At 34.0% G+C, this 24,154-nt stretch overlaps 1 protein-coding gene across 2 annotated transcripts in view; it reads right to left on the bottom strand.

The window, feature by feature from the left end:
• Window positions 1-7,269: 7,269 nt before the first annotated feature.
• Window positions 7,270-24,154, bottom strand: part of WDPCP (WD repeat containing planar cell polarity effector) — a 288,075-nt gene continuing 271,190 nt past the window's right edge. Inside the window, exons 18-19 of one of the 2 annotated variants that reach the window (XM_072937648.1) lie at window positions 8,984-9,028; window positions 7,270-8,277 (exon numbers count right to left, since the gene is read on the bottom strand). In XM_072937648.1, the coding sequence (XP_072793749.1) occupies window positions 8,239-8,277; window positions 8,984-9,028 (84 nt within the window). In that variant the 3' untranslated portion in view covers window positions 7,270-8,238. Of the gene's footprint in view, window positions 9,029-24,154 lie in introns of both variants that reach the window. The other variant, XM_031675558.2, reaches the window with a different exon arrangement.

Genomic DNA, 24,154 nt, shown 5'->3' with positions numbered 1-24,154 from the left:
ATAAACACACAAATAAATTGAAATGAAATACTAAAAATATTTAAATAGTCTAAAAAGCAAGAAAGGGGAAAACAGAGGGAAAAACAAAACAATAAAATGGTAGTTTTCAATCCAAACATAACAATATTTTTATTAATTTAATGCTCTGAACACAAAAATTAAAAGATAGCAGTTGTCAGATTCAATAGTAATAAAAAGACTTCATTCTGTCTACAAGAAAACCATTTTATTTATTTTTAAAATTTCAGTTTCTCAGTCAACAGTAGCTACATTTCAACTGCTCACTAGTTAAAAATAAAACATTTCCATCATCTCAGAAAGTTCTTTTTGATAGCGCTTGCCTAAATATAGATGGCTAAAAAGACTTATTTTTTAAAGACTTAAAAATTTTTTATATTTCTAATCTTTTTTTGGGATGGGGTGTGTTTATTTATTAATTTATTTTAACTGAGATAGCTGGAGATTGAACCCAGGACCTCATGCGTGCTAAGCATGCACCCTACCACTGAGCTATATACCCTTCCCCCAAGAAAACCATTTCAAATGTAATGATATAGGCAGGTTAAAAGAAAAAGATGGAAAAAGATATATTGTGCCAATACTAATAAAATATTTGGAGTGGCTATATTAATATCAGAAGTCTACTTTGACTTCAGAACAAGGAAAATTAACAGGGATATTATGTGTTGATAAAGGACCAAGAAGACTTATCAATTCTAAGTATCTATGCACCCAACTACAGAGCTTTAAAGTACATGATGCAAAAACTGGTAGAACTGAAAGAAGAAATGAGCAAATTCACTTCTAGGTGAAAATTTCAACATTTTCTGGTAAGTAATAAAACAAGTAGAGAGAAGGTCAACAAAAGATATAGAACAGCTAAATAACACCATTAATCACTGGATCTAACTGAATTTAGAAAGCACAGCACCCAGCAAAGCAAAATATCCATTCTTTTCAAGTGCTTATAGAACATACACTAAGATCAGGGGTTAGCAAATGTTTTGTGTAAAGGGCCAGATAATAAATGTTTCAGACCTTGTGAGCTATATGGTCTCTGTCACAAGTATTCAACTTTGCCTTTGTAGTGCAAAAGCGGTTTTAGACAGTTCATAAGCAAAAGAGTTATGTTCCAATAATATTTTATTTATGGACACTGAAATTTGAATTTCATGTAATTTTTGCATGTCATGAAATGTTCCTCTTTTGACATTTTCAGCCATTTAAGATATAAAAATAATTCCTATTTAATGGGCCATACAAAAACTGGCAGGGGCTGGATTTGGTGCACAGGCCATAGTTTGCCTCCCTTAACCAAGATAAACCTATCCTGGGTCACGTAACAAACCTTAAAATTAAAAAAAAAAAAAAGGAAATCATACAATGTTTATTCTTTAACAATAATGGGATTAAACCATAAAGCACTATTAAAAGATGTCTGAAGAATACACAGATACTTGGAAATTTAAAAACGTAAGTCTAAATAACCTGTGAATCAAAGAAGTCTCAAGGAAATTACAATAGTAATTACAATTACAATAGTTTGAATTGAATGAAAATGAAAATACAACATATAAAACTTGTGGGATGCATAAAGAGAAGGAAATTTGTAACACTAAACTGATTGCACTTAAAAATAGAGGGAAATTTATAGCACCAGATGCTTATAGTATTAGCAAGGAAGATCTCATCTCAATAATCTGAGCTTCTATCTTTGGGCTTTCTGTATAGAAAATTCCTTTCTTTCATTATGCTGTTGTATGATTTTCTGATTGACTTGCTATTTCACTTATTGTGCCCTTTTTAAGGTACAGATTCCTATCCTGACTTTCTGTCTACCCTAATCCAATATGGATGAATTCTCCCTGGCTTCTTATCTGAGACTGGTTTGTCTTCTCAGAGCTATAGTTGGGAGGTTGGATTACATGTTATATTTGCTTCTTATACTCTTACAGTTGGGAAGGTTAGGAAAATAGGAAGGGTAATTCAGCTGAAGTTTGTGTAGCCTTTTCTAAAGGACATGGGTTTTGCTTTTGAGATTTTAAGTGTCTTGGACCAGGGTTCATTCCTTCTAATAAGGAGGTATCCTATCTTGTGTTGGATACCCTCAAAGTTGATATGATTTCTTCCAATTTGGTGTATAATCTAATGCCTTTTTTTCCACTAGGGAGAAACATTTTGCTTATTTCTACTTCAAGATTTATAGTGTATAATAGTCAAGATTAATAAGGATATTTTCATTTCAGATGGTACAGAATAGATTGAGAAGCAGTTTAAAAATAATAAATAAAATGGTAATACATACTATAAAAATTGTTCAACATAAAAGAAATGCAATAAAACAACCTGTTAAATTTATGAAACAAAAAACAAAAGCAATTTATTGAGGATGAAGGATAAAAAACCCTCACATTCAAATGTTTTTCCTGAGAATTTGTATTAAGCTTTATGGAAAACCATGTGACTATGTTTCACAATTCTTTAAAATATTTAATTTGTTTCACACAGCAACCCAACTCTAGGAATTTGTCTTAGGGAAATAATCAGAAATATGTATATAAAAATAATACAAAGATGTCAGTGTTAATACAAACCCTAAACTGGAAACATACCTAAATGTTGATGAACAGATGAATGTTTAATTGTAATTAGAATATATTTACTTAAAAAAGCAGGATACTAAACTATATATACTATGTGATCCTGGTTTAATTTAAAAATATATTCACAAAAAAAGAGAGTTGAAGGAAATAGAAATTTTACTTTTTGTTTACAACTTTTATGTATTTTTTTAAAATTCTATAATATATAGTATAAATTTAGAGAGAAATAAAAATAAAGTTAAATTATACCTAATCTTAATGAAATAAATATAAAGAAAATGAAGGCAAATTTAAGAAATATTAATATTTAAGAGGATAAAAATAAGAATTTGAAGTGAAAAGATAGCAATCTCATACCATCAGAATGGCTAAGGTCAAGAAGACCACAAATAACAAATGTTGACAAGGATGTGGAAAAAAGGGAACCCTTATACACTGTTGGTGGGAATATAAATTGGTACCACCACTGTATGTGGGGGTGGTTTCTTGAAAAACTAAAAATAAAAATACCGCATGATCCGGCAATCCCACTCCTGTAAATATATCAGAAGAAAATAAAAACACTAATTCAAAATGATGTATGTATCCCAGTGTTCATAGCAGCATTATTTACAGTAGCCAAGATACTGAAGCAGCCTAAGTGTCCATCAACAGATGAATGGATAAAGAAGACATGGTATAAACAATGGAATATTACTCAGCTATAAAAAAGAATAAAAATTTGCCATTTGCAGCAGTATGGATGGACATAGAGGTTATTATGCTTAGTGAAATAAGACAAAGAAAGAAATACTGTATGTTGTCACTTATATGTGGAATCTAAAAAATAAAACAAACTAGTGAGTATAACAAAACAGAAAAAAGACTCACAGTTATAGAGAACAAACTCGTGGTTACCAGTGAGGAGAAGAATGGGAGAGGGGCAAAACATGGGTAGGGGATTAAGAGATACAGACCACTATATATAAAATAAGATACAGAGATATATTGTACAGCACAGGGAATATAGCCAATGTTTTGTAATAACTTTAAATGGAATATAATTATAAAAATATTGAATCACTGTGTTGTACACCTGAAACTAATACAATGTTGTAAATCAACTATATTTTAATTAAAAGTGAAAAGATACAAAAATATTGTGACAACAGTATAAGCTAATAATCAATATGGAGTAAACCAATTAAAACCAGAAAGTAAAAGATTAATATAGTGATGAAGTATCTTCAGATGATAAAAAGAGCAAAATAATGTAAGATTAAGATATTTAAAAAATAAAATTGAACAAAAATGGAGGAGATAAGTAGATACTCAAATCTTGACATTAACATCCTGTAAGAATAAGGATGGAAAGTGTCTTCTGAGCTGAGGAAACTTCACAGCTTGAGTGTCTCCTGCAGATTGCAAAGGGATACCTATTTAATAGTACCATTTCTCTCATACTTCTCACATTTGGAAAAGCATCAGTTCTCAGATATTTTAAAGGAAATATGAAAGAGTGTGCTTGTTTCTTCATTCTGTCATGTTTCAAGTCCTTAATTACCTTGTAAAACTCTGTGTATGAAATGTTTTGTGAATCACTGTCATAATCAAGGAATGTTTGGTTGTAACAGCAGAAAGCCATTCAAAAAGCTTCAAGTAAAAGGGTAAGGAGAGTTGATATCTTAAAAGGACATTTCATTTCATTCAATTGTTGGCAGTCTACAGGAAACAGTTCTCTGGAACCAGCAGTCTTGTTGACATTTCTCTGCATGCTTGCTTCTCTCTTCTCATTATAAATTGACTTTCCTCCTCACACATTCATCTGCACATGGCTTTATCATGACCATCTCAAAATGATAGCCTAAGACCTAGAGTCTACATGACTTCTGACTCTTCCCACAATTTTGTGTCCATGGTCTAATTCCTGATCCCCAGGAGAGAGCAATAAATTGCTTCAATCAGTTGTGTTCTGGAGGTATGGTTGGGATTGAGGGCACAGGGTCAAATGACACAAAGAACATGTTCTTACTGGGTTACAGCAGGGCAGGTTTTCAAAGAAAACATTTTTGGCCTCTCTTGTATATGTCGTGGATTATTTTTTTATACTTAATGTGAATAATTACAGAGTTAAAAAAAGGGGGATCTTCTTTTTAGTCTGACGATGTCTTTCACTCTACCTGTGAATTACGTAAGCATGTGAGCACAGCTCTCCTCTCTTGATAGTAGTAACTTCATTAAATGATCACAGAATGAGAATATGCTGACTTCTAGATAGAATGAATCTTTGTATTTAAGGTTTAATTTTTTATATTAAATGTTATCAAATGAAGACTTTAATTCACCTCTTAAAATTAAATACGACATTTATTTGACATCTTCAAATGAGGAGGTCCATTCGTGTTATATAGACATTTTTTGACATTTAACATTTTGAAATAAGTTCCTGCATGTCATACATGTTAAAGCCTAATATTTTAGGGAAACCATTTTTGATCTATTTACATTTTATCATCACTTCCTGTATAATTTAAAAATCTGAATTCCTTTTAGATACGAATAAACAGATTATGATATACTGGTAAGGATTAAGCTTCACTGTCTTGTGTCAGATGAATCCCTCATACATAGGTCATCACTTAAACTGACAGAAATATGGCTGCAATTCAGCAAAGAAGGGCAGTGGATAAGTTATTTTATGTAGGATGGATTCTATGATTCTTGACTAGTTATATAATTATTAAAAAAAAAGGCTCCGTGACATTTTGAAAAAGAAAATTGGTGATATTTAACTAGGATTATAGTTGTGTTATTTAAAATATGGGAAAATCTTGCTACTTCTGAAAATTAGATCTTTTTTGGAGTTTTTAAAAGGAGATAGCAGATCTCAATGTACTTCTTTCAGAGCCTGAGCCTTTAAGGTCATATTATAAGATAAAACTATGTTACATACTTTTAAAATTGTGCTAAAATACACATAAAATATATCATCTTAACCCTTTTTAAGTGTATAGTTCAGTAGTATTAAGTATATTCACGTTATTGTACAGCCAATCTCCAGAACTTTATCCTGCGAAACTGAAACTCTGTAACATTAAATACTCCTCTCAATTTCCCCAACATCCTGGCAGAATGGCAACCACCATTCTACTTTCTGTTTCTATGATTTTGACTACTGTAGATACCTCATAAAAGTGAAATCACACAGTATTTGTCTTTTTGTGACTGGCTTCTTTCACTTAGCATAATGTCCTCAAGATTCATCCATACTGTAAGCTTATATCAGAATATCTTTCTGTATTAAGACTGAATATTCTTTTGTATGTATATTACACATTTTGTTTATTTGTTCATCCTTTGGACATTTGTGTTGCTTCCACCTTTCAGCTTTTGTGAACAATGCTGCTACGAACAGGGATGTACAGATATTTGAATCTATACTTTCTGTTCTTTTGTGTATATACCAGAAATGGAATTGCTGGGGCATATAGTAATTCTGTTTTTAATTTTTCTTAGGACACACTATACTGTCTTTCATTGTGGCTACACCATTTTACATTCTTGCCAGCAGTCACACAGATTCCAATTTTTCCATATTCTTGCTAACACTTTCTTTTTTCTTAATAACCTTCCTAATGTGGTGAAGTGATATCTCATTATGGTTTTGACTTGCATTTCCCTAATGATTAGTGATGTTGAGTATCTTTTCATGTGATTATTGGCCATTTCTATATATTCTTTGGAGAAATGTCTATTTAAAGTTCTTTGCATGTTTTTGAATTGAGTTGTCTTTTGTTGTTGTAGGATAGGAATTCTTATCAGATATACAATTTGCAGATATTTTCTCACATTCCATAGGTTGCTTTTACACTCTGTTGAAAATGTCCTTTGATGAACAAAAATTTTAAATTTTAATGTAGTCCAGCTAATTTATTTTTACCTTTGTTGCCTGTACTTTTGGCATCACGTCCAAGAAATTATTGCCAAATCCAATGTCATGAAGCTTTTCCTCATGTTTTTTCTGAGAGTTTTATATAAATTGGGTCTTACATTTAGGTCTTAGATCTATTTTGAGTTAACTTTTATATATGGTGTGAGGTAAGGGTCCACCTTCATTCTTTGGCATGTGGATATCCACTTTTCCCAACACTAGTAGTTGAAAAGACTGCTCTTTCCCCATTTAATGGGTTTCACATTCTTGTTGAAAATCACTTGATTATATCTGTGAGGGTTTATATCTGGGCTCTCTGTTCTATTCCATTGGCCTATATGTCTGTACATACTTTATTTTAAAGTAATATAGTTGATAGAATTTTAGAATATAACATCATTTGTAAAATTTGATAGTTCTTGTCTTTACTGACATGTAGATACTTGATAAGAAAATACAGTATATGTTTTAGTTATTTGGCTTTTTAGTGAACCCAAACCATTTAGATACAGGTGTTCCAAACACAGTTTATTCTGGTAATCAGGCACAGTGTCATAACTAATATGAATTATTGTGGAAAATTTTTGGGATCTGAGAATGTTGGAGAAAAATTGAAAAAGCTCATGGATCTATTCCTGAAGGAGAAAGTATGAGCCTGTCAGTCCTAGTGCTGATGCTACCTAGCTGTTCTTGTCAGTGCCACTATTCTCACTTTAGAGCTGTGGAGGCTCATTCATAATCCTTTCAGTCTGTAGCAGAGCAGAAATATCAATTTATTGGAATAATTAATAAACATCCCCAGCTGCATAACATTTGGAAAGCACAACATTTATAAGTCATGGACATTGTTGAATATATCATGTATAATGTATTTCTACTGTCTAAACTTGGTTTTCTATATATTTGAGTTAATTTTTCCAGAAGCTTGTGAAGTGGGGAAGATAGGCTGTTTATCTAAGAACTAAGTTTTGTTTAATTTTCACCTATATAATTGGCAAACCTATCATCAACATCATCATCATTATATAGAACAAAATAGTTTTATTTATATCCATATTTTATCTTAACATTTCATTAGAATTTTTACTCTTTAGCATAGACTGTGGTCTACTCACCAAGGACCTAGAAATAGTACTTGAACTTTTCTACCAGTCTCTCTGTCATTGAGGACAGTGGTTAAATGAACAAAAGGATATGGTAGATTGGAAAATGTGTTTGGTATTTCTGGGTAATGACTGTTTACTAGAAAATCTGGAGAAACTATTTCAATCTTGGCAGAACAATATCTTTCTCAGTGTAATTTTTCCTTAAAAATTTAGTTAACTTTTGATTATTGTGATAAAGAAAAGAATAGTAAAAGAAAAATTCACTGGTAACTTTCCATCTCTTTTTAATATGGCTCAGGTATGATGTATCACTAAAACTTTTCTAGGGCAGTAGCACATTGAAAAAGCTAATTTGAGTTTCACCTTTATTTATCATACCCTCTCATAAAGGTACAGATGAATAGGAAGTAGGGAGAAAAATCTGAAGTATAAACTAATTCAATCTAATTAACTTTTAACTATAAGATTTAAATATATAATTTACCTCATGTACAATATTTGGAAATTTTGATTATTATAGACATTTACAATTATAAAATATGTCCTACCTGCTAATGAATGGGTGCCAAGAACTGTGAATGGTCTGAGATTTTTACCCTATTTGTAAGCGAAAAAGTTACTAAACTACAGTTTCATGCAGGTAGAAGACACGGAACTCCTGGGTCAGAGACAAAAGAGAGTTAATTACTTAAAACAATAGAAGCTAGAGTATCAACTTTTTGGGGGGGGCATTGATTTCCTGAGCCCCATTACCACAGAGTGATGTGAAGAGGGACAGGTGACACCTCCACACTCAGTGGGCTGTGTAAAGGATAGAAACACTGAGCTTAGGGAATTCAAATCTTATTTAATGGGCAGTAAGCATGCTTGCCCTTTGCTCCAGAGGAAGATGGTATCTGTGTTCCAAGTAGCAGTCAGTGCCTCATATCAATAATTCAAGAGACCCCTGGAAAACAGTGGGACTGGGCTTTTTGCTTAGTAAATATTTTGTTCATCATGTAAGTTAATAATGTAAATAGTATCACAAGAGCTGTTTAAAATACTTGGAAGAACCAAGTTTAAATACTCTACTTTTGAATCACCTAATAATTGTACAATTTAAGAAACTTCAAAATTTTTACATTATTGAAAATAAGTTAAAGACTTCTACTTAGGGTGACTTTGGTGTTATGCTGCATATTTTTTGAACCAAATAAAGCTGTGCTTTGAAAACACTCTGAATTTTAATGTTTTACCTAATTCATATTGTTTTTCCTCTTTTTAATCCATACAGAGATTTTAACTACATCAGGCCATGAAAAGTTTAGATGTGAAAAATGTGGGTTTCTTTTTAAAGTGAGAAACAAGTTTCTTATTATTTATACCAAACCAAAGTGAACCATTCTGAGAGAACCACCATCTCCAATTTCCTGAAAGTAAACAAATAAAAATAATTACAATCATGTTCAAGCAGAGTTAAAAAATTAACTTAATATTTATATCCTTAATATTATTAACTTATTTAAAAACTATGAAACAAAATTTTAAAAGTTTAAAGTGAATTGTATATATGTAAACAAGAGAACTGTATATTTATCTTATTCTTAAAATTTTGATATAGTGTTCATAAAAATCAGTGAAGAGAAACAATTTGGAAGCATAAAAAGGTAAAGAAGGGAGGTCAAGATGTTAGTTGAAATGTGGAAGCACCTGAAGGCTCTGACAGTGAAGTGTTGCAAACTGTGGGTCATCATTTGTGATTCCACCTATTTGATTTTACAGTACTGTTTGTTCTCAAAGGTCTCAATATTTCTTAATTGTGATGTTTTACTAAGTATTTGATAGTGACTCTTGAGGTAGTAGTCTGTAGAAAAGATCATGCTTCTACAAGCCCTTCATAAAATTTTATGAAGCTGCAAAGGGATACTAACAAAAATTTCATCCATTTCCCATTTATTTTTCTTACTTTATTTCGCACCTCCCCACCAACCCTGTCAAGTATAGAAAAACAAAGGATTTTATAATAGGATTCTGAAATTGGAGGACGTTTAAACGTTAAATTAAGGGTGAGTGATTTTATTAGAAAAATCAATACAGTGGGGATATTTTTGAAAGTTTGGAGATAACTTGGAGTTGAAATGGTAAAGGGGAAAGGTATAGAGAATAGGCATGATAGTTAATACTTAAACTAACATGTCACAGTTGGAGACATTTCTCTTACTGAAATTATTTTAAATTTATTCTGTAAGTTATATCTTTAAAGTTCTTTTTACTAGGAGAAGCCTTTCAGAAGGTCATAGCCTTACGCCATTTTAAGTAGTCATGTCTCAAAAACAAGTGTGGGGCTGGCAAGTAAGGAAAACATGTATAAGTGCATATGCCTGTGGATCCTGATTTACACACACGCACGCACGCACGCACGCACGCACACGCGCGCGCACACACGCACACCCCAACCTGGAAAAACAAGTAATAGGAAGAATGAGTAATTTAATATTGCCTGGGGCTTGTGTGTGTGCTGGCAAGTACAGGGGTTTTAGGTAGCTTTCAATTTAAAAACAAAAAACATTTTAAGCACTGACATTTTAATGAACATTAAGCTCCAACTCTTGGTTTATAAGCTACTATATCAAAGTTTATTTTCTATGCTGCTAGAATGGTCAAACAACCCGGATTATTATCTTTTGGTCTTATTCACTAACTGGCAGAGATCCTAGATAAATTATTTTATTTCCCTAATATCTGGTTATAATTGTTTCTGGAATGCCAGACTGCATATCCAGGAAGTACCTGGTTCAGCCATATTCTTGATGTTCTGTAGTGCCTTCTACCTAGGCCTTAAAACTTGTCTTATGTTAGAACTTACATTTTAAAAAATAGGAGTCATAGAATTAATTTCTCAGTGATCTCCCAGGACTTAAAGGAAATCCTTCAAAGAAAAATATTTTTAAAAAATCTATCCTATTTTTGAAAGACTTACTTCTGAATATTTCCAGGGTTTCCACGACAGTGTGTTCCATGCTAAAAACCTTAACTTGTACCCTTTTTACCTTAGAAGAATATATTTATTTTCCTTAGAGGAATATTTTGATGAGTAATGCAACAGTGTATTTTGTATATTCAGTTATTTAATTATTAAAAATAAAGTACATTAATTAAATCAAATTTGGAACACAGAAAAGTATTAAATTACCCACAGTCCCACTAGTCATATAAAACTGGTTAAATGTGTATTTGCTTCCAGTCACTTTTTTTTCACATATATGCTTTATTTATTTCTTAAACACAGCTGAAAGCATATTATATGTGCAATTCTATATATATTTGGTTTTGGGGTTTTTTGGCCTCACTTTCAACACTTTTCAATGCTCCCACAAAGTCTGTTTTTAATGGCTAAATTTTGTTCCATTAAATACTGTAGCTTTACTTAACCATTTCTTTTTTTTTTCTTTCAGTTAATTTTATATTGTTCCCAGTTTCTTCTTTTATATAAGTAACCCTATGATAGACATTCTTAGGCATGAGTTTTTTCCTATGTTTAGGATTATTCCCTTAGTATAGAGCTGTAGAAGTAGAATTATTAAAACAAAGCTTATGAAAGTTTAGGCTTCTGGATAAACACTTAGTACTGTTTTCCTCTGTTTCTGTCCTAGTTTGGGAGGAAGTGAATTTGGTAATAGGAAGTCATGGTTTCAGTGGATGTTGATCTTCATTGTATTATGTGCTGAAATCATGTTCACCCTTGACTGAATGTTACATGTTAATTCCTATAATAATTTACTACAGCACAAGGGTTTTCCCAATTCCCTCATTTGATTTCTACATAGAGTTAAGTGCATTTTCTGAGCCACACCCTACTGCTGTTACCTAATGTTGGGTGATAACAGGTCACTTTTCTTTTAAATGTACACAGACTTTCATAAGTAAATTCTGCAGACAAGTTGAGGTTTGCTTTGTTGCAAACTGGATTTTGACCTGTTGCTCACTTAATTAATACAAATAACTTAAAAAAAACCACGCTAAGTGATCATCTCATTATTTTATGTTAGATTTCCTCTGTGTTACTAATGGTCTCTCATAAAGTTTCTGATTTGGTTCAATAGTAATTAAATCCAAGAAGTACACTATCTTAGAGATTGAAGAAAACTTGAAGTTTTCTAATCTGAAACTCTTTCATTTTCAGATAAAGAAACTAAGCCTCATGGTGGGGTGGGTATATAGGTATTTTGTCCAAAGTCACTCATTTAGAAGAAGAGCTGGAATAAGAATTTAGTTCTTGTTTTCCTCAAAGTGCTTTCCCCACATTTTTGATATATTAACAAATAACGTGTTCCACAGGCTGCTTTGTGACTAACTCCTACGATTGCACATTTCTGTCATTTGAGGGATGCCGTAGTTCACCTCTTCACAACAGGAGATGCTTTCCTGATAAAGTCAAGTTACTCAAGTTTCACTATTGAATATTAACTCTGCTTCTTGCTTATTTGGTATCTCAGAGGAATTTCTTCTTAATCAATATTTCAGAGTTTTGATGTTTTATGTTCTTTCCAGAAAATGAGATCTCAATGACTACAGTCTAGCACTTGCCAAAAGTTGGCTTGAGGCTTCTGATATCAATGAGATACAGGTTAGTAGACAAGCTAACTTTCAAACTTCCTCTGTGTTAAGTAAACCATCAGAAAGGAATGTACTTAGAACATGCCATCTCACTTTTCCACAGAACTGCCTTTGCTGAATTATTATTCAATATAATTCCCTCAGCTTTAATAGAAGATTTATAATAAAAACATGTGATTAGGATTTTTGTCTTTTTCAAAATCCTACTCGAAGACATGTTTAGTTTGTTTTTCAGTTTTCTAGCACAATTTTTGAGTGTGAATCCGGTACTAGAAAAATATTTCTATCCAGGAGAATTTCCTATTTGCATACTTAAAATAATTAAGTCAATAATAACAAAAATAATGAACAGTGTTTTAGAGTTACCAAAATCTGTTTACATGACCTAATTTAATATTGCAATCCTATGATGTTATTAAATGTAATTATTTCCATTTTACAGAATAGGAAATAGGTATAAAGAAGTGTATGGCAGCAGGAGACTGGGCAAGATAGCAAAGTAGAAAGACCATGAGCTCAGCTCCTCTCATAGGCAAAGCACAATTGCAAATATTTACAGAACAATCAATGAAAAAACCACAACCTACCAAAAAAGATGTTCTACAACTAAAGATATAAAGAGAGACCACAATGAGATGGGTAGGAGGAGTGGAGTTGCAGTATAGTCAAGTCCTATACCCTCTGGGTGGGTGACACACAAATAGGCAAATGATTACAATTGAATAGGTTGTCCCAAAGGAGTGAAGGGAATGAGCCCCACATTGGGCTCCCCAGTCCAGGGATCCTGTGTCAGGAAGACAGGCTCCCAGAATGTTTGTCTTTGAAGGCCAATAGGGCTTACTTTCAGGAGACCCAGAGGGCTATGGGAAATAGAGACTCTAAATGGGCACATTCAAAATTTTACACACTCTGGGACCCAGAGCAGAAGCAGTAATCTGAAAGCAGCCTGAATCAGACCAACCTGCTGATTTTACTCTCCCAGAGAGGCAGGAGGTAACTGCAGCTCACTGTGGGGACAAAGACACTGGTGGCAGCCGTTTTGGGGCTTTCCACCACGTGGACACAGGTGCTGGCAAGCACCATTTTGGAATCCTCACTCTAATGTATTAGCCTCAGGGCCCAGCTTTGCCTCTGCCCAACAGCCTTTAGGTACCAGTACTGGAATGCCTCAGGCCAAGCAACTAATAACTGGGTGAGGAGATAGCCCCCCTATTCACGAGCAGACAGGCTGCCTTAAGACCCCCTAACCGTACAGCTGCCCCTGAACATGGCCCTGCCTATCAAAGGGCCTTGGACTCAGCCCCATACATCAGTGTGCACGCACAAGATCCAGGACCCCCAGGGTCCTGCAACCAGAGACCCTGGGAACCAACCTCACCCACCAGCGGGCAAACACTAGCCTAAGGACAATGGCAGTCAGTCAGCCTGTGGAACCAGCCTGCCCACCAGCAGGCCATCCCAAGCTTCAGGATACCTAGGGCCCTGCAACCAGCTATCAGGAACAGGCCCTACCCACCAGTGGTCAGAAACCAGCTCGGGACCCTGGGGCCCTCCAGCCAGACTCCAGGATCTAGCTCTCCCCACCAGTGGGCCAGTACTAGCTCCATGACCTGGTTTCACTCTCTGGTGGGAAGGCACCAGCCCTGGGATCTTCTGGAGCCGGACTTCTGGAGCCAGACTTTGCCCACCAGGGAGCCAGCCCTGGGGCCCCCTGTGGTTCTATAGCCAGCTGCCTTGTGACCCAGCCCCACTTACCAATGGCTAGCACCCTCTGCATAAGCCAAGGGCAGTCAACCAACTGGACTAGGGGCCAGTGAAGCGGACCAAACAGCCCACAGTACTCAGCCCACCACAGTAGAAGGACTCATGCAGCTCACATAGGGGGCACCCTTAAGCACACAGCTCTGATGATGAGAAGGAAGTGCACTTCTTGGACACATAGGACATTGCCTACAAAAGGCCACTTCTCCAGGATAGGGAAAGCCATTTCTCCAAGGATGGGGAATGTAATCAACCTATCAGATGCATAGAAATAAAACAGCAAGTTAGGGAAAATGAGGTGACAGAAGAGCATGTTCCAAATGAAGAAATAAGACAAAACCCCAAAAGAGGAACTAAGCAAAGTGGAGATAGGCAATCTCTCTGAGGAAGAGTTAAGTATAATGATCATAAAGATGATCAAAGAACTTGGGAGAAGAATAGGTGCACAAAGTGAGAAGTTAGAATTTTTTGACAGAGTTGAAAAATACAAAGAACAACAAAACAGATGAAGAATACAATTACTGAAATTGAAAATACACTAGAAGTAATCAGTAGTAGACTAAATGATATAGAGGAACGGATCAGCAAGTTGGAAGAGAGAACAGTGGAAATCACTGACACTGAACAGAAAAAGAAAAAATAATGAAATGAGGACAATTTAAGAGACCTCTGGGACAACATCAAGCATATTAACATTTGCATTATAGTGGTCTCAGAAGAAGAGAGAAAGGGGCAGAGAACACATTTAAAGACATAATAGCTGAAAACTTCCCTAATCAGGGAAAAGAAATGGATATCCAAGTCTAGGAAGCACAGAGAGCCTCAAACATGATCAACTCAGAGAGGAACACACCAAGACACACTGAAATTAAAATGGCAAAAATCATTTGTGGGAAATGAACCCACAAACTTTTGGTCAACTGATCTTCGACAAAGGGGGCAAGAGTATACAGTGGAATAAAGACAGTCTCTTCAGCAAATGGTGTTGGGAAAACTGGACAGCAGCATGTAAATCAGTGAAGCTAGAACACTCCCTTACACCATACACAAAAATAAACTCAAAATGAATCAAAGACTTAAACATAAGACAAGATACAATAAACCTCCTAGAAGAAAATATAGGCAAAACATTATCTGACATACATCTCAAAAGTGTTCTCCTAGGACACACTACCCAACCAATAGAAGTAAAAGCAAGAATAAACAAATGGGACCTAATTAAACTTACAAGCTTCTGCACAGCAAAAGAAACCATAAGTAAAACAAAACGACAACCTATGGAATAGGAGAATGTTTTTGCAAATGAAACCGACGAAGGCTTCATCTCCAGAATACATAAGCAGCTCATATGACTTAATAAGAAAAAAACAAACAACCCAATCCAAAAATGGGCAAAAGACCTAAACAAGCAATTCTCCAAGGAAGAAATACAAAGGATCAATAGGCACATGAAAAAATGCTCAATATCACTAATTATCAGGGAAATGCAAATCAAAACTACAACGAGGTATCACCTCACACCAGTCAGAATGGCCATCATTCAGAAGTCCACAAGTGACAAATGCTGGAGAGGTTGTGGAGAAAAGGGAACCCTCCTACACTGCTGGTGGGAATGTAGTTTGGTGCTGCCACTGTGGAAAACAGTATGGAGATTCTTCAAAAGACTAGGAATAGACTTACCATATGACCCAGAAATCCTGCTCCTGGGCATATACCCAGAAGGAACCCTACTTCAAAATGACACCTGCACCCCAATGTTCATAGCAGCACTATTTACAATAGCCAAGACATGGAAACGACCTAAATGTCCATCAACAGATGACTGGATAAAGGAGATGTGGTATATTTACACAATGGAATACTACTCAGCCATAAAAACCGACAACATAACGCCATTTGCAGCAACATGGATGTTCCTGGAGAATGTCATTCTAAGTGAAATAGGCCACAAAGAGAAAGAAAAACACCCTATGAGATCGCTCATATGTGGAATCTAAAAAAAAAAAAAAATACAAAACAGAAACAGACTCATAGACATAGAATACAAACTTGTGGTTGCCAAGGGGGCAGGGGGTGGGAAGAGACAGATCAGGATTTCAAAATGTAGAATAGATAAACAAGATTACACTGTACAGCACAGGGAAATATATACAAGATCTTGTGGTAGCTCACAGTGAAAAAAAATGTGACAATGAATATATGTATGTTCATGTATAACTGAAAAATTGTGCTCTACACTGGAATTTGATACAACATTGTAAAATGACTGTAACTCAGTAAAAAATGTTAAAAAAAATAAAATGGCAAAAATCAGATAAAGAGAAAATATTCAAAAAAATCAAGGAAAAAGCAACAAGTTTCATATATGGGAACTCCCATCAGGCTCTCAGCTGACTTTTCAGCAGAAACTCTGTAGGCCAGAGGAGAGTGGCATGATACATTTAAAATGATGAATATTATAGCAGTATAAACTTACATCAGGAAAGAAGAAAAATCTCAAATGAAAAGGCTAACGTTACATCTAAAGGAACTAGAAAAAGAATAAACAAAATCCAAAGTTACTTGAAGGAAAGAAATCATAAAGATCAGAGCAGAAATAAATGAAATAGAGACTGAAAAACAATAGGAAAAAAATCAATGAATCTAAGAGCTGGTTCTGTGAAAAGGTTAAAAAAAAAGAAAAACGTTTAGCCAGACTCATCAAGAAAAAAAGACAACTCAAATCAATAAAATCATAAACGAAAAAGGGGAAGTTACAACTGACACCACAGAAATACAAAGAATCATGAGTTTATTACCAGCAGCTACATGCCAATTAGAAGGACAATGTGGAAAAAATAGACAAATCCCTGGAAATGTAATCTCCCGATACTGAACCAGGAAGAAATAAAATTATGAACAGACTAATTACCAGTAATGAAATCAAATCAGTAATAAAAAAAATCCCAACAAACAAAAGTCCAGGACCAGATGGCTTCACAGGTGAATTCTACCAAACACTGAGAGAAAAAGTTAATACCTATCATTCTAAAATATTTCAAAAACTTGCAGAGGAACGAATGCTTCTGAACTCATTCTGTGAGGCCAGCATCACCGTGACACCAAAACCAGACACAGTTACCACACAAAGAGAAAATTACAAGTCAGTATCACTGATGAACAGATGCAACAATCCTCAACAAAGTATTAACAAACTGAATTCAACAGTACATTAAAAAGATCATATACCATGAACAAGTGGAATTTATCCCAGGGATTCAAAGATGATTCAGTATCCACAGATCAATCAATGTGACACAGCACATGAACAAACTGAAGAATAAAATTGTATCATCATCTCAATGAATAAGCCCTCGGCTAACATAATACTTGATGGTGAAAAGCTGAAAGCATTTCCTCTAAGATCACAAATAGGACAAGGATGCCCACTCTTTACCATTTTTATTCAACCTAGTATTGGAAGTCCTAGCTATAGCAATCAGAGAAGAAATATCAAGAAATAAAAGGAATCTAAACTGGAAAGGAAGAAGTAAAACTGTCACTGTTTGCAGATGACATGATACTGAACATAGAAATTCCTAAAAATGCCACCAAAAAACTACTAGAGCTCATCAATAAATTTAGTAAAGTTGTAGGATACAAAATTAATATTCAGAAATATGTTGCATATCTATACACTAACAATAAACTATCAGGAAAAGAAATTAAGAAAATGATCCCATTTACAGTTGCATACAAAACAAAAAAATACCTAGGAATAACTTACCTAAGGAAGTAAGTCCTGTACTTGGAAAAATGTAAGACACTGTTGAAAGAATTCAAGATGAAACAAAAAGATGGAAAGATGTACTGTTTCCCAGACTCACAGATACAGAGAACAAACTAGCAGTTACCAGTGGGGAGAGGGAAGGGGAGGTAGGCCAAGATAGGGGTGGGGATTAAGAGGTACAACCTACTATGTATAAAAAGTAAGCTACAAGGCTATATTGTACAACACAGGGAAGATAGCCAATGTTATGTAATAACTATAAATGGAGTATAACCTTTAAAAATTGTGAATCATTATGTTGTAAGCCTGAAACACATAATATTATTTATCAAATATACCTTTTTCATAGATTGGAAGAACTAATATTATTAAAATGACTGTACTACCCAAGGCAATCTATAGATTCAGTGCAATCCCTATCTAAATACCAATGGCATTTTTCAAGGAACTAGAGTAAGAAAAATTTAAAGATTTGTGTGGAAACACAAAAGACCCCAAATATGCAAGACAGGATCGAGAAAGAAGAACAGAATTGATGGTATCATGGTCCCTGACTTCAGCCTATACTACAGAACTACAGTAATCAAAACAGCACTGCCATAAAACCACACACATAGATCAGTGGAACAGAATAGAGTCCAAAAATAAACCCACACACTTGTGGTCAGTTAATCTACAGCAGAAGAAGCAAGAACATACAATGTAGAAAAGACAGTCTCTTCAGTAAGTAATGCTGGGAGTACTGGACAGATACATGTAAAAGAATGAAATTAGAACATTTTCTCATAGCATATACAAAACTAAACTCATAATGGATTAAAAACCTAAATGTAAAATTGGAATCCATAAAACTTGAAGAAATCATAGTAGAATGCTCTTCGACATAAATTGTAGGAATTTTTTTTTGGATCTGCCTCTTAAAGCAAAGAAAACAAATGCAAAAGTAAACAAATAGGACTATTTAAACTTAAAAGCTTTTGCATAGCAAAGGAGGCTACTGACAAAATGAAAAGACAACCTACAGAATGGGAAAAATATTTGCAAATAATATGACTGATAAGGGGTTAATATACAAAATATACAAACAGCTGTACAACTAAATTATAAAAAATCCAACCTGATTAAAAAATAGGCAGACAACATGAATAGACATTTTTCCAAAGAAGACATACTGATGACCAACGGTTATATGAAAAGATGCTGAATATCACTAATCATCAGAGAAATGCAATTCAGAGACACAATGAGATATTACCTCTTACCTGTCAGAATGACTATTATCAAAAAGAACACAAATGACAAATGCTGGTGAGGATGTGAAATTAGGACATAGTACACTGTTGGGAATTCAAATTGGTGCAGCCACTACAGAAAACAGTATGGAGGTTCCTCAGAAAACTAAAAATAGAACTACCATATGACCCAGCAATTCCACTCTTGGTATATATATCTAAAGAAAATGAAAAAAAAATCCGTAACATACATACACCCCAGTGTTCATAGCAGCATTATTTACAGTAGTCAAGACATGGAGGCAACCTGTGTGTCCATTAATAGATGAATAAATAAAGAAGATGTGGGATATATGTACAGTGGAATATAATTCAACCATAAAAAATGAAATTTACCATTTGCAGCAATATGAATGGACTTTTAGGGTATTATTTCAAGGCAGACAGAGAAAGGCAAAAATACTATATGTTATCACTTATATATGGAATCTAAAAAATGCAACAAAGTAGATAATATAACAAAACAGAGACTCACAGATATAGAAAACAATCTAGTGGTTACCAATGGGGAGAGGAAAGAGGGAGAGGCACAATAGGGGTAGGGGATATAGAGACACAGACTACTCTATATAAAATAAATACACTACAAAGATATACTGTACAGCACAGGGAATATAGTCAGTATTTTATAATAACTTTAAGTAGCATATCATCTTTAAAAATGGTGAATCACTATGCTGTACACTAAATCAACAATGTCTCAATGAAAAAAAGTGTGTGGCAGTGAGGAAGCAGTGGAACAAAACTGGAACTGAGATATTTCACCTATAAATTCTGTATTCTTTCTATTATATAATTGTGCCTCTCAAAGTAAGCCTATTTCCCTTTTTTGCCTTAACCTCCCCAATTCAGAGCTAAACTCATTTTTAATTTGTATAAAACAGTCCACATAGTCAACCACCTTTCTTACTTTGCAACTTTTAATTGATTTTTGCCTTGTATAATTTTATTTTAGATATTGCTTATAGAATAATTTTGTGAATTCTTCCCAAGTCTTTCAAAAAGTAGGTAAGTCATAAATACTAAGATAAATTGGTTCATAGCTATGAAAACTGATCACTATATTATGACTGTGTTCACACTTCTGTTTTCTAGTTAATATTTTAGGTAACTAACCTCTTTAGAGAATATGTGGATACATTTTAAAATATTCTTAAAATTAATCTTTGGAGGAAAGAAATAAGTATGAGAATAGTTTATCACTTATTCCACCTCAACAAGTATTCAAAGATGTTATCCAGCATAAAAATTGATACTTTTTACCACATTTTTAGAAATTACACACTTATACTTCAGTATGGTGCTCTTTATTAATGTGGATAATTGTCAACATGTAAGTAATGGGAATATATCTATGTGTGTGTGTGTGTGTGTGTATATATATATACACACACATAGATATATATATACACACGCTCTGTTATATCTGTACTGCTCTGTTCTGACCAGGCTCAACCCTCCTGGGTGATAGTAAGGACAGGAAGAGCCATATAAGCAGCAAATTCCCATATCTGTCATAATTCCACATTAAAAAGAATGAGTTTCTGCCACTTCCAAGTTTTCAAGACAGTATGCCAATGTGTAGTACAGCAAGACAGATGTAAAACTACATGATTATTACCTACTTGTCTATGACCAAAATCAGTGGTAGGGAACAAGACATATGCTGCATACCTAGTAACTCATTCCAATATGTAAGCTCAAATTAGCTTCTTTAAAAATTTTCAATTAAAGTTTTTTTAGAGAACTCAGATTCTTTCCCTCAGCTTTTATCATTAGTAAAAAACCCCTGCCAGAATCCTCCCTACAGCTAACTAGACCTCTGGTGGTTTCATTTCTTTCTTGTTCTTTCGATTATTTTTTTAAACTGGTAAAATATACGCAACATAAAATTTACCATGTTAACCATTCATGAATTTTCTAATTTGTTTTTTCTTCATTGTGGCTGACTCTTAACTTTAACTCAATTTAGATCTGTTTAAGTGTGTTTTTCAAAATAGTTATGGAGAAAGTGTACCATATCCATCGGAGAACAGTCTACTAAACTGCAGGGTGCCTGAGGGAATAAGATCACTGTGAAGATGGTCTGTAAACCTTAGAAGTGAGGAGGAGTTAGTTAAGCAGTTGTAGAATTATTTTCTTATTGCAGGGGAAAAAATGCCAGAGAATTTCTTGTTTTCACAATGACTAATACTGATTTTTTGTCAAATGGTGTTTGCTTCAAATTAAGATATGGCAGCATAATTCTCTTTTCATGTTTTTTGACAAAGGAGAATGTGAATGGAGAAATTTGAAAGACAGACTTTCTCCAGAAGTTATAAATAGGCAGTAACATATACTACTAGAGAAAAATGTATCTCCTGTAGTAGTGAAGGTTTGACACCAAGCTAATTCAAAGCATCAGAGAACTTTACACTTAGAATTTCTCTATGTATTCCATAGAGGACTTCACCCAAAGAAATTTTCTTAAAGTCCATATTCTGATGACCCTAAGGCTAGGTCATGGTTAAAATAAGCAGTGATTTAAAATAGTGTCACTTCTTTAACAGTAAACTACCTTTAGGCCTGAGCAGAAAACTGGGTATAAGTCCTCTGGGGATTGATGGAGATAGATAGATAAATAGATATGTAGTAGTCTATAATAATACGAATTTTATGTATAATATGTATATACACACACACTCATATAATGGAATACTTAAGATTTGTGCATTTCATTGTATACACATTTTATAGGGGAGGGGGAGGACTGTAAATAAATATTAAACTCTAGTTAATGATACACACACTGACATGACTTAAAAGGGTGAAATGTACAGATGTCTGCAACTTTGAAATGTATCAAAATGTAAGATGGATTGATAAAAGAACTGGTTGATGGATAGATCCATGGTAAAGCAATGACTGTAAAACATTAATTATAGAATCTAGGTAGTGAGTGTGTATGTTTACTGTACAGTTCTTACAGCTTTTCTGTATATTTGAAATCTGTCATAATAAAAATTGGAAAAAAATTGTGTTACTAATAAGGTACCTAAGTAATTCTAGTAGGTCTAGTTTGGTTTAATTAATATTCATTGGCACCTAAAAATCAATATTTATCGATCCAAAATGATATAACAGGTATTAGGGATATATAACAATGAAATGACTCAGACTCTGAAGTGGAGAGTAGCAGAAGATGAAAGTGGAGAGGAAAGCAGAGGTTGGGTATTGGAGAGCCTTATATACCATAATAAGGAGGTTGGACTTCATTCTGTGGGGTTTTTGGCAGGGGAATGATAGGCAGATAACTCTCCCAGCTTTGTGGAGGCTATATTTGAGATAGCGGTAGCAGCGTAGGGATAGACCAAATATAAGGATATCAGTTGGGAAGTAGTATTCCAAGTGCAGATGATTAAGAACTGATTTACAGTAGGGCTAGATTTTAGAAATATTTCAGAGAAATCAGGAGAACTTGATAATTGGTTTGGTTAGTTGGGAGCGTGTTATATGAAATAAAGAATGATAAATACTATCTAAAAAGAGGAGCAAATACAGAAGAAATGATAGAATGAGAAAATCCCTATTTTTATAGTTCCCATGAAAAAATGATTAGGCAGTGTTCATCCATATATTTTAAAATCACCAAGTGAAAGGTTGATGGGGAATTTTTAAGTGGAGGAATCAGATACAATCTGAATCTGTTGGTCAGTCATAGCATCACTAAAAGTTGGGGCAATCAAAAATTTATGTACATCATGATATGATGTACAAAATTGCTTAGAAAGTTGCACTTAAGCAAGAAAATAGTCCTAAATACTAGTGTGTAGGAAGTAACAGGGGACAAAAGAACAAGTTAAATGACCAATCTATCAACCAAACCCAGAATATGGGGCATTACTTGGAATAAATAACTAGTTTCTCTAAGGAATGGACCATATAGAAAAAGGGCTTCTGTTAGAGAACAAAGCAAGTTTAAGGGACATGACAAATATGCTTAAGTTTGAACAGATTAACTGTAAAAACACATTTTTGAGACATCTGATGAAATTCAAGTATGGATCCTTCATTTTCCTGTTTTTAGTATGAGCTATTTCCTTTCACTGACTCATGAAATCTGCCGAGTACCAGGCCTGGGAGCCATAGCCACAATTATCTTAAATATAAGCAACTTTCACTGTTGACTACATCAAAGTTATCTAAAATTGTAATATAAGAAACAGCCTAGAGTACAAATACAAAATACATAAGTAAAGCATACAGAACAAAAATGATGTTTATTTTAAAAAGAAATGCCATTTATTATAATCATGACATGGGAATTTTACATTTAAACCTAAAAATTTCACATAAAGAATAATACCTAGGGATACTTGTATAGTGGGGACTTAGAATTAAATAGACCAGGGTTGAGCCATTTGCTGATCTGTATGTTGAGAATTTGAGGTTTGTTGTGTTGTTTCTTCATTTTTTAAAAAAATTTAGGTGTAGTTGATGTATAATATATGTTACAGGTGTACAACATGGTGATTCACAATTTTTAAAGGTTACTCTCCATTTATAGTTATTATAAAATATTGGCCATATTCCCTGTATTGTGCAATATATCCTGGTAGCTTACTTACTTTATATATAATAGTTTGTATCTCTTAATCCCCCATCCCTATTTTGCTCCTTCCCAGTTCCCTCTTCTCACTGCTAACCACTAGTGTGTTTTGTATATCTGTAAGTCTGTTTCTGTTTTGTTGTATTCACTGGTTTATTTTTTAGATTCCACATATAGTACTTGTCTGACTTATTTCACTTAGCATACTACCCTCCAAGTCCATCTATGTTGTTGCAAATAGCAAAATTTCATTCTTTTTTATGGCTGAGTAGTATTCCATTATATATATATCTACCACATCTGTTCTATATATTCATCTACTGATGGACACATAGATTGCTTCCATATCTTGGCAATTATAAATAATGCTTTGCAATTATAAATAGTGCTGCTGTGAACATTAGGGTGCATGTATCTTTTTTAATTTGTTTTTCTCAGCTATATACCCAGGAGTGTATTGGAATTGCTGGATCATATGGTAGTTCTATTTTTAGTTTTTTAAGAAAACTCCATACTGTTTTCCACAGTG

Source organism: Vicugna pacos, chromosome 15 (genome assembly GCF_048564905.1).
Source record: "Vicugna pacos chromosome 15, VicPac4, whole genome shotgun sequence".
NCBI classification, from domain to species: domain Eukaryota; kingdom Metazoa; phylum Chordata; class Mammalia; order Artiodactyla; family Camelidae; genus Vicugna; species Vicugna pacos.
This window is presented reverse-complemented; position numbering and strand designations above follow the sequence as displayed.